Genomic DNA, 12,303 nt, shown 5'->3' with positions numbered 1-12,303 from the left:
CTTAACTGTAAGCAGTGCTATTTCTTTAACTTGGAGCCTGAATCAGATGTGGCTTTTAGCAGCATAAATATGTTCCAGTAACCTAAATATATAATACTGCCAGTACAGCACATACAGTGTTCTTTTGTGCAGTCATCGGCAGCATCAACAATTATGGAGTTGTTTTTGCTTTTACAATGAACAGATCATGTTACTACACTGTAGCATGAAAGTATTAGTTTTTCCCTTCCAAATCCTGATTATTTTAGGCACAGTCATTGTCATCTGGTTGTGCTGGGGGTGATTTGGTGTGCTGGCTCCTTCAGAAGCATCAAACTGCCCCATTTATTGAGCATGACTGTGACTTAAGTTCAGCTTGTGGCATGTTCACGCTGACACAAGGCAGAAGCCAATTAATCAGTGCTGCAGCCATGTGGTTCTTACAGAACAGCATCTTGGTGTTCAGAAACAGCAGTGGTAAGTCAGCCTGTAAACCTCCAAACTATAACCTGAGGTTAAAGCAGGGCATGCAAACAAAGCATTAGGGCCATCTCTCCCCATTTGAAGAGAAGAAACCACCTCTCTGCTAAAAAGAACCTGGAATCCCTCTCCTGGTATCGTGTGCTGAATTGATATGCGTGAAGAGGAAGAAATGTCATCTTGACTCAGAGTCATTTTGCTCTAATCGAGGTAATTTTTAATACGCCGTTGAAAAGGTGAAATGATCATGATTTGTGCCTGTAGTTCCTGGTGTGTTTTCCAAAAATTAATAGGCTTTCTAAATTGAGGTTAGAAGTAGTTCATAGCATGAACAATTACAGTTCAGACTTGAAAATCATCTGTAAATCACTGGGAAGTCTGTGCCCGAGGACAAGCAAGCGTGAGCTCAATACAATAACATTTTTGAGGTAGGAAAAAAAACTCCTTTTTTTTTTCTTTTTTCTAATTGCTTCTTTAGATGACATTTGAGTTTCATCTTCATTAGTACTGTGCTGTGTTGTTCACTAAACCAAGTTCAGGAAACAGCAGATGCTTCTAATTTTGATGAAGTGCGAAAAAGGCATCTGTTGAAAAATACTTTTCTCCAGTACAAAAATAAATGCTCTACGATTTCTCAAGCAGTGTTCACATTTTATTTATTTTCTTGGCTCGTATTAAGTTTTAACATTAACCAAAGCCATCTTTTGCTCTTCACTATTTTTGCACCGTGCCGGAGGACTTGCAAGATTGAGCTTTGTACCTCTGGGCACTGTCAGCTTTCTGAGTTTGTTGATAAACACTGTAAATTCCTCCCAGAACTCTCCAAGGCTCAGCTTTTTTTTTTTTCTTTTAAACCTCACTTCCTTCTCTGATCTCTTTAACTTTCTCAACCTTCTGATGTTCACATGCATTTGTTTAAAATATGATGTTTATCCTGGAGATCCTCAGCACTGGGGCTATGGAACAACTGAAATCAGTTTTGTCCATTTTAGCTGCAAGAAAGAAATTTCACAGAGTCCTAAATCATAGAATGGCCTAGGTTGAAAAGGAGCACAGTGCTCATCCAGTTCCAACCCCCTGCTGTGTGCAGGGTCACCAACCAGCAGACCAGGCTGCCCAGAGCCACATCCAGCCTGGCCTTGAATGCCTGCAGGGCTGGGGCATCCACAGCCTCCTTGGGCAACCTGTTCCAGTGCCTCACCACCCCTCTGAGTGAAAAACTTCCTCCTAATATCCAACCTAAACCTCCCCTGTCTCAGTTTAAAACCATTCCCCCTTGTCCTATCACCATCCTCACTCATAAACAGCCGTTCCCCCTCCTGTTTATAAGCTCCCTTCAAGTATGGAAGGCCATAGTGAGGTCTCCCCAAAGCCTTCTCTTCTCCAAGCTAAACAAGCCCAGTTCCCTCAACCTCTCCTCACAGGAGAGCTGCTCCAGCCCTCTGATCATCTTATTGCCCTCCTCTGGACCTACTCCAAGAGCTCCAAATTCCTCTGCCACAAACATGTGCGTAGAATATCTGCCATCAACTCTTTACTGAACTCCTTGTAGCCTGAGTGTGTGAGGTGGTCCCATCCTGTACCATGCTAAGCTTTGCTTCCATGAAGCGTTGTCAAAAATGCATTTGCTGGTTTATAGTGGCAATCATAGGCAACGTAATGCTGTTTAAATATTTTGCTTCAGATACACAATAAAGGAGCAGGGAGCTGATTAAAATCCAGTGTTCTCATCAGCACTGAATGATGAAATCTGAATAGCATACACTCTGTCATCTATGAACTTCGTTGCTGTTATTTTTTGCTCCGTGTTAAACGTTTACTGGAGCTGCTCTTGAGCATTTACCTTTGTTTTGGGCTGGTCAGCATGCTGTGTTCTTTCTGCTCACAACGACCTCTTTCTGCAAGACCTTTGGCCGCCCCGAAGCACCTCGCTGTGGTGTTGGGCACAGATGGATGGTCACAGTGACAGCACTGACAGATGGCACTGGCTGCCCCACGGACATTGCTGCCTGTGAGCTGCCCTGCCATCCTCACATGGGAGCAGTCCCCTTTCTCTGGCTGCTGCCCGTCAGATGTGGCACTGCCAAACCCAGCTTGAGACAGAACATGGGGTGGTTGCCTTGGAAGGGACATTCAAGACCCTAACCCAAAGCCAGGCCAGCTTGGATGGGGCCCTGGACAACCTGATTTAGTGTCTGATTTAGTGCTTTGCAACCCCATGTGCAGCAGGGCGTTGGAACTGATGATCTTTGAGGTCCCTTCAACCCCAGCCATTCTGTGATTCTGCCTTCCTCATCTGTTTGGCCCCTGGCCATCAGATTGGTCACTGGCTGGACGTGCTCCAGTCTGTTTTGTGCTGGGAACCTCAAATTGGAACCAGTGCAGTCTCATGAGACCTCTTGGTTCCACTTCCCTCAGCACATTAGTTAGAAACTTCCTGTTCTTCGTTTCTCCTCCTTCACTGTGCACGCATGTTATGTCTCCTCTGACCCCACTCCTGTGTTAGGGTTTGTTTTCCTTCCACTCCCCCAAGCCTCTCTTTCAGTGCCATTAATCATAACTCGTATTGCTGCCACAGGCACGTGTAAATGCTCGTGCTTTCTTCTGCTTTGTCCTCAGCACCCTTCCTGAACCACTCTGCAAACCCTGCTCACACCCTGCACTCAGTTGTGTTGTATTGCTTGCAAGCATTAATTGACCTGCTGCACAATGTCCCTCACTGGCAGTTACCCTGTATGCTGCCTGTGAGGCAGCTGATGCTTTGAATAAGTGTGATTTGCTCAATCAGAATGTCTCTGGAGTGGAAAAGGCCACTGTGGTCCCCAACTCAGCCTCACTGTGCCCACTGTCCACATCCCTCAGTGCCACCGATGCTGTGTGCCCCTTGCAGGTGCTGCAGCAGCAGTGCTTATTGCTGTCCTTAATGAAACAGGGAAGATACTTTCAAGAAATAGGCTTGCTTTGGTTGTTGCCAGCTCTCAGTAATCACTTGGATTGGTTTTTGGTAATTGGTATTGTACCAGCTTTGTCTGTTGAAGAGCCCACTTCTGGGAGTCATCTCCTCGCACAAGCACGTTAGCTTTTCCTTTAAGAACAGAAACTTGAGATCTGTTTCCTTATCCTCCTCCCCCGTTTTCTTTTGGCATTGATTTATTTTTAATCTGCTGTAACTTCTATTTTGGGTTTGTTTATTTTACGCTTGTTTTTTTGCTGTTGGGAGCGTGGCTAACACACAGGGAGTGCTTTAATAAGGTGCAGTTTTGCACACATGTACCCAGATAAACTAAAAAGAATGATTTTGCACTCTGTGTCAGGAGACTGAGAAGCCAACATGCCATCAAGTTTTGGTGTCACCTTCATCCTTCTGCTTCCCTGTGATGTGAATCCTGCATTCCCCCCTCTCTGTACGCAGCTCCCATCTTCCTCCTTGCTAAGGCTTTTCATCTCTGCCTTCCTGGCAGGTTCTGTCTCGAGGGTGAAGGATGAATCCTTGCTCCTCATCCTGCTACCATAGCAAATGAAGGAAAAGGAAGGAAGGAGATGCTCTTCATTTTAGCTAATTCCTATTGGTGTGTGGTGCAGGAAAAGAGATCAAGGCACGGTGTGGGGTGATGGCAAAGTTGGGTGCCCTACTGTTGTTTTCACTGACTCAACAAGTCCAGTGCATAGCAAATGGAAGTGTTTCGGGCCAAAACAGCGGCTTGCCTTACAGCTTCTAAGAAGCAGTGCCATTGGGCAGCTTGGCTGAGTAGGAGTATTTGTTTGCTTTGGAGTAGTGGTGGTTGCAAAATGGTCTGCAGCTTTCAAAACCAAATGGAAATGGCGTGTTGTGAAACAGAATGATCTTGGCCAGAGCCCGAGAGATTCTGGATTGTTGTTTAAGGGAAGTTTTCCATAAGCTGTTATTCAGATTGTGCCTGCAGGATTTTTTTCCTAAGGGTTGGAAAGGACCTCAAAGAGATGACCAACCCCCTGCTAAAGCAATTCCCTACGATGGGTCATAAAGGTCAGCATCCAGATGGGTCTTGAATATCTCCATAGAAGAAGACTCTGCAGCCTCTCTGGGCAGCCTGTTCCAGTGTTAAACTTGTGCAGGTGGGATAAATCACACAGGTCATTCATTTGAATCTCACTCTACCACTCAGTACCCGTGTAGCAACATAAAACACGATTGCTTTCCTTATCTCTCTGTCTGTCTGTGCCTCGGAAGTGCCACCAGCACACAGGGAAAGTCCCTCGTGCTCTTTGTCTTCAGGGAAGCAAAAAAAGGTAGTGAGGAAGGAAGGAACAAGGAGAACTAATGCTGTGGAGGTACTTGCCTTCTTACCAAGCAAATCCCCAAAGTGAGATTTCTAAGAGAAAATGACCAACACAAGCCTAGCATTTATATTATTAGAGAAGATGGTTTGAGGGGGATAGCGTGTGCTTTCATTCCTGCTGTTTGTTCTGTCCTTTGGTTGGTGTTTGCTGCTTTGCTCTCCCTGCTGCAGGGCCTTCCAGCTGAATTCCTGCGTCGTATCAGGGATATGTGTTGCAAGGATGAGACCAAAGGAGAATAAAACAGAACAAAGGAGTTTTTGGTCCCTGAGCTGTAGTTTGCCTTTCCCTCAATTCTATTCAGATGTCTGTTTTCCTACGGTGGAGGCGTGCTGTCCTACAGTTTGCATTACAAAGGAAAACTATATATGAAGCAAATAGCAAAGAGAAGTTTATTAAGCTTTTTGTTCTTTGATATTCTGGGAGACGGCCTTTTGGGAGAGATCATCTGCAGATCAGAAGTCTGAAATTTCAGAATGAAGCCGGCACCTCTGATGCACGTAGAAAAAAGCAGTGCGTTTTGCCTTTTAATCCTGTATCCTTGAGATCTGAAAGGGAAAAATAATTGGCCTCCTCACAAGGAAATACGTATTGAGCTCCATATCTGCAAATGTGCTGCTGTTGTTTAGCCAAAACACGGAGTGAGGTCGCAGCATCATTATGGCATGTTGGTGAAATGAAGCATGAGGTTGGGTCAGTGGGATGGGATGACTTGTGCAGAAAGGGCCGTTGTGCAGGCTGGATATTTACCCTGACATAAGTAATGTGTCTCTGGCATTTGTAGGGCAAACACCCCCCCGTTGTACAGCAAAAGCTTTCAGTCGGGATCTCTGCAAGCACATCATTGTATTGCATTACAGGCACAGAAAAATTTAGGTCACAAAAAGTGATTTACAGGTGATGTGAATGGGTCGCTGTGGTCAGCTGTGGGTTCTTTCCGTAGGTGCAGAAATGCACTTAACCTGTGCCAGCAGCCATCTTCAAAGCTCCCTGTTCTGAATAACTCTGAAACGAGGAAAAATAAGATCTTTTAAGGGGAAAGACTTTTTTAATCCTTGCTTTTAACTGCTCTTGCCCCTGGACGTGCAGGATCCCTGGAGTGCAAGCTGGGTTCTGCTTTTCTAGGACCCCATATTTGTGCAATATTGGAGGCTCTGCTTTCAGAAAGCTTGGGCTTGGCCTTTGATGGAAACAGGACGCAGACTGGGGGGGGGAAATTACTTCTGTGTAAGAAAAATAGCAGCCAGCTATTAATAGGTGGTTGTAGATAATATACTTTGCTTAGGTAAAGGATTAAAAAAAGACTCAGTAGACCTTCAGAGTTATGCCTGCTCTTGTGTCTTGTGTAAGGGAGGGATTAACCTTGTTTTGTGGGTGTCAGGCTTCTGTTAAAAGAGGGATAAACATTCCCTTTCAGATAGAAGCTATTTTGTGCAATAGGTAAATTGTGAGTGGTTCATTTTTTTTCAAGAGACATTTACTCTTGCCAATTTACTTCAAGTATTTAGACAATATATTCTATAAAACTGTACTGTGCCTGCTTGAATAGAATCAAAGACTTAGCTAGGCTGGAAAAGACCTTCAAGAGCAGCAAATGCAAGCATCAGCGTGACCCGTGGAGTCCCATCCCTATGCCATGTCCTTCACTGGCATATGTCTTGAATGCCTTCAGGGCTGGGGACACCACTACTTCCCTGGGCAGCCTGTTCCTATTCTCAACCATTCAGTGAAGAAATTCTCCCCTCTCTCCAGTGTGATGCATTTTGAGAGCATTTCCTTGTGTCCCATCACCTGTCGCATTGAGATAAATGGTTTTGGCCACCATCCTCGTTTCTGTCCACTTCTCTCCTCAAACTGGAAGGATCTGACAGAACTTGGAAGGCTGTTGGGGTTGATCAGAAGCATAAAATCAAAGGATGAGATGGGGATAAGGAGTGTGACAGCTTTTCAGGTTCAAAAGGACGGGAAGAATGGATGTGATGAGTCAGATAGAGCTCTACACAACAGGAGGCAGAAAGTGGTGAGTGAGGGTGGTTATACTGACTTCTCGCAGTGGAGAAGCCCAAGCAGGTGTGAAGCCAGCAAGGGCTTCCCTCTATCACTGCAGAGTTGAATTGCTGATCTGCCTGCTGCAGATGATCCAGGCAAAGAAAAAGCAAATAGATTGCATTCTGCAGGTCAGAAAGTGCCTCAGCTGTGGGTTTCCAGCAGCTGGATAACTACACCACCAGCATGCTCTGTGCTTGCTTCATTTGTTGCAGTCTTTCCCAAGGATTTGCTTAGAGGGAGATGCCTGGTTTGACAGTCCTGTCATTTGGCTAGGTACAGCGGGTTCTGTGCTTCTGTGACATTAATTTCTGTCTTGAAATGTGTCACCTTGTTTCAGGAACAGACCCTGTTTAAACTGTTGGAGAATAGCAAGAGAGGAAAGTAGGTTTTTATAGGTATAGGAAAGCAATGATTGCAGACAGCTTCAGGATTACTCAAACCGAACACTTTTATTGTACATTTATCTTTCAGAGGAACCCACTTGGCTACTTCAGGGTTTTCTATTTGCATTCCTTCTTCAGTCATTCCTTCTTTCATGCTGAAATCACACGTGCTGACAGCAGTGGTAATGCTGTTTTCAGTGCCCTGAGATTTGTTAGGACTCTTTGGTCGGTAACGTGGCCTCTGTTTGGCACGTAATTAAGACGTGTGTTAATAAACTGGTCCCTGTGGAATGCAGTTTTCTCTTTCTGAGAGGTCTTGTGTGTTCTTAGTTCATTTGGAATGGGTTTGTTGGAGTGTGCTCACAAGTTTGATATATTTTCTTTTGAAATGTTTAAGGAGCTCTGTTGAAGAAAACCTGTCTAATAACTGCCCTGTGAAAATGGTAATTACTGTATGCAAATTCGTTATACTTGAAATAGATGCAAATAAATACTTTTGGTTTCAATTTTCTATTCATACCTCTATGCATACTGTGTTTGCTCTCGTTGTTTTGCTCACTTTTGTTTCATTTCTACCTTTTTTTCTTTTCCTCTTTCGCAGTGGTCTGATTGTTCCTGAGAAGGACAGCAATGAAACGGTCCCAGAAGTTGTAGCTACTTCTGGATATGCTCTTCTGCATTTCTTCAGTGATGCTGCTTATAATTTGACAGGGTTTAACATCACGTATAAGTAAGTGGTACCACTCCAAAGTGATTTGTACATTGCATAAATGTTGCAGGTTGAGCAGAAGGAGGTTTCCTCTTCCCTCAATCTTGTCTTGGAAAAAGCAATTGCCACTGAAGCATGTAATTACGAGCAGATACTTGAATTTAGATTCTATCTTTATTATACTCTTACACTGGCTAATAACTGTAATGTGCTCAGCATCAGCTTCAGTTGTCAATTGTGAGTGTGGGCAAATGTTTGCTCAGAAAGGACATCATAGTATTTATTTTATATGATTAGATGTTAGGTGATCGTATTCAGGCAGGCAGAACTGATGTATTGTGTGTCCTTATGCATTTTGCAGAGATGCTTCTGCACAGAAATGCTTTTGCTTTAGTGCCTGCATTTCACTTGGGACACTGGATGGGACCTATTACTGAGAACCCTTCAGCAGTTAACCATGGAACTCTGCTTGTATTGGATTGAATGGCTGAATCTGACTTCTTATTCTAGAATGGTTTTGTTCTGTTTTGGGTTTTTTTGTTTGTTTCATATTTAAAATAGGAAACATATACATATGCTCATACAAATGACATATGTGCTGCACCAGGAGGCTTTAATTTGGGTGTAAATTTAAGAAGTTTTTAGCTCTATCTTCAGAAAGAACCAGCTGCAAAGTCCTCGGTCACAACCGACTAAAGTGAGGTCGCTCAGTTTTGAAGCCAGTTTTGGTGCTTTCCTCCTTTTTAAGCACTTCAAAATGCAGTCAACTGTTTGAAAAACGTGGGGCATCCAGAAGGAAACGAGCTTTTGCCGTGTTGCCTGAAACACGGGAGCTGAAGCAGTTCATTTTGAAAGGTTGGCTGATACCATAAACCATGACACCATCTACTGCCAGCTGTCAGCATTGCACTGATGCAATGGTGGTGAAGCTGTAGCTGTAGGCATCCCTGTTCATTGCAGTTGGACCAGATGGCCTTTAAAGGTCCCCTCCAACTGATAACATTCTGAAATTCTATGAAGTTCTCTCCAAGCGTAATCTGCCTTTATAATTTTCTCTATAACTTCTTAATGTGTCTTTAACTCTTGATGATTTCAAACCATCTTCAGGTACTGTTTTGTATGTTTTTCTCCTGTCAGTTCTAGTTACTAGATTTCCTCTTAATGTTTTTGAGGAGTAATGATTTATTTCTTTTGAGTTTAATGGTCTTTAGAGTTACTACTGGAGGCAGATATTGTGAAATCATGGGCTTGAACCCAGTGATTCACCTGTTGCTTGACAGTAAGAACATTGAGAAGTAGTCCTTGAGTTTTTGGGCAGTCCTTGAGTTGACCCTTTGGGTCCTCAACAAGAATGTGTCTGATTTTGCCTCAATTAAATTGCCAAAGTTATGGAATTAGAAATGATTCAGAAGAAGCACACCTTTGGCTTGGGATTCATCTCAAGCGTGTGCATTGTATAAACAGATCCTAGAACAGCATCTGAATGTGAGCAGCTTAAGCCTACACTGCAGAGCCACCACCAAAGCCTTGTGTGCTGATGGAATTCTTCACTTACTGTTGGGGATTTGGGGCAATTTGTTAGCAGTACAACTGGCTAAAAGTCACCCTGGTCATTTTACATAGGTTTAACTCATTAAGTGGGGCAGCTCTGCGCATTATAGGTGCAGAACAAATGCAGGTCCATTGCATCGAACTCCAGATGATTCTTAGTTTGCTTAATAACAAACAACTGAACTGCTATATTAGCTTCTGTTCAGCATCACTCTTGTACTAGTTAATAAGGGGAGCCTGTTTCATTACTGATGAACCTTCTTTCCCTGACGTTTGCAGTTTCAATACGTGTCCCAATAATTGCTCTGGCCGAGGAGAGTGCAGGCTCAACAACAGCAGCAATGCTCTTGAATGTGAATGTGCCAAATACTGGAAGGGAGAAGCTTGTGATATTCCCTACTGCACAGATGACTGTGGGGCACCAGAGAGGGGATTTTGCAACTTCAATGATACTAAAGCATGTGTTTGCTCTGCAGGCTGGCAAGGTAAGTCTGAATATTGTGAAGAACCTCTTGTTAAGAGGATGTATGTGGTTCTTGGAAGTGTTTGAGACTGTTCTTGACAAATGTTTATGCTTTAACTGGGAAGAAAATCAAGCTTCCATCCAGCTTCTCCTATTAACAGACCGTTGGGAAGAAGTTCTTGTTAGCAGCTGTGCTACCATACAAAGCCGCCAACTTGACGTGTGCAAGCATCAGATTAAAATGAAATTTGAGAACAATAATTAAAAAAATAATAATCAAAACTGATCCACCCACAACCTTTAAGCCTCAGGGAGCTGGAAGATCCAAATTGGCCACCGTGTGCTGCTTTTTTTGATTGTTTTGTGAGGATCTGAAGCGTGGATGAAATTCTGTGGGTCCTCTAGTTGGACTCAGTGATCCTTGTGGGTCCCTTCCAACTTGGGATATTGTGTGGCTTCTCCAAACTTTCCTCTTTTGTGGCTCTTAACGGGGTCCCACAGAGTAGGAAGTAGCTCTGAAGGGAACCCTGGCAGTGAAGCTGCTTTAAGAGCAGCAGAAATACAGATAAAACAAGAAGTGAACAGTTCATAAAAAACATGGCGCTGGAAAGGGGAGGAACAAAAAGCAAGAAAGACAGCAAACAGTGCTGTATGACCCTTGAGTGTTGGGGCTCCTGAGGGTACATGGCAGGCAGAAAGGTGGTGGGAGATAGATGGCCTTGCGTTGTCGAGTGGGAAGGGGTCTGCACCATCCCCCTGCCATCACAGGGACAGAGAACAGAGCTGGGTGTCTGCTTTGCTTCATCACAGCTTTGCCTGGTCTGGATCTGCTTTTTCCTTCTACAGCCTCTTGTAGTATGTGGTTGTGGTTCCATCACAGGAGTCCCTTCGCACCACATCCATTGTAGATCATTTCTGATGAGCACAACTTCCACCAGGCCATGTTCTTTGCCACCAGTGTGTGGGATACTGACCTCTAGCTGAAATGCTGACTTTGGAAAGCATTTAACTTCTAAAACTGTTTCCTAGGTCCTGGCTGTTCAATTCCTGTTCCTGCAAATCAGTCGTTTTGGACCCGTGAGGAATATTCTCTTCCAAAACTTCCTAGAGCATCTCACAAAACCATCATCCACGACAATAAAATGTGGATTGTTGGAGGCTACGTCTTCAATCATTCTGACTCTCAGAAGGTTTTAGCGTGAGTATAAACCCCAATAACAGAATCTCAGCACAAAAACAGAGATCTGAGAATTATTTTTAGAAAATGCTACCTGACACGCTGTGCTTTGGCTTATGCTCCATGTCCAAGGGGAAATAAGAGTAATAAAACTTAAACTCAAGGTTGGAGGTGTGGGAAAATGCTGATAAAGTAGGCAATATTGGAGAAGAAAAGTATAAGTTTCTGTTGCTCTGTGAGTTTTTGGTTCATCTGCTTGTGACAGCATTCAACTGTTTACTGTATGTTTTGTAGGCTGGCTTGTAAATTACGTCTAGCCTTGCAATCCAATTTTGCTTCTGTTTTATTAGCCCTTCCTTATATTGTGTCTGTCTGTATTCACTGTTTGATTCCTTAATGAAGACACAATGATTCCTGGGGATGTGAATGTTTATGCGTAGGGAATGGGAAACCAAACTGGGAATGGCATTTAGGATGATGCCATTCATGCAGACTGTTTGGGATACTGAACGTTAGCTAGGATACCAAATAATAATTGTGGTTCCTCATTGGAATGCCCCATGAAAACATGTTCAGGCTTTCTCTTGAACTCGATGTCATTTTGGGAGATCCAGGCAAAAAACTGAGTTTTTCACTTCCATTGACCTAAGTTAGAGCTGTGCTTTTATTTAGCAGGAGTTACAGGGCAGCTGCAAATGTGTACATTATTGTAAAATAGTTGCAGATTGCATTCATGGTTTGCTTTTTCAAAGTCATGCCTGATTTTTCAACTGATAACCTGTGCCTTCATTAAAGACTTTCTCAGAGATTATTTTATCTTGCACAGCTGTAAGTCTGGCAAATATAGTTCATTCGTTTATCTGAAAAGCCAGAGGCCATTTTCAGGGTAGAGTTTTTATCTTATTTCAAGTTCTCTGAAAAAGTATGCTTGAATGACAAAGACATAATTAAAAGTGCCTTCTAACAGTGGCAGTTTTATTTTTATCAAGTAATTGGAATTTACCTGGGCTTCAAGTAACCTTTTTCTACTCTTTGGGATGGATCATCTGTTGTAAGCTATCATAGCATAGAGGCAGTGCATCATCTCTTGGTTCTGCAGGAAAGGAAAACTCAGGGTAAAGCCAATCAAGATGTGGATGCTGAGTAGACTTGATGGGATTTTGTTTTTTAATCCATAAGCAGTGTGTGTGCATAC

At 43.4% G+C, this 12,303-nt stretch overlaps 1 protein-coding gene across 1 annotated transcript in view; it reads left to right on the top strand.

Annotated features, from left to right (window-relative positions):
- ATRN (attractin) overlaps positions 1–12,303 on the top strand; it is a 147,014-nt gene that overhangs the window by 36,780 nt on the left and 97,931 nt on the right. The window contains 3 exon segments of the mRNA XM_042811734.1: positions 7,810–7,938; positions 9,748–9,953; positions 10,961–11,129. Coding sequence (XP_042667668.1) covers positions 7,810–7,938; positions 9,748–9,953; positions 10,961–11,129 — 504 coding nt within the window.

Source organism: Centrocercus urophasianus, unplaced genomic scaffold (genome assembly GCF_019232065.1).
Source record: "Centrocercus urophasianus isolate 14NV4802_14NV808 unplaced genomic scaffold, USGS_Curo_1.0 seq_13, whole genome shotgun sequence".
Lineage (NCBI taxonomy): Eukaryota > Metazoa > Chordata > Aves > Galliformes > Phasianidae > Centrocercus > Centrocercus urophasianus.
This window is presented reverse-complemented; position numbering and strand designations above follow the sequence as displayed.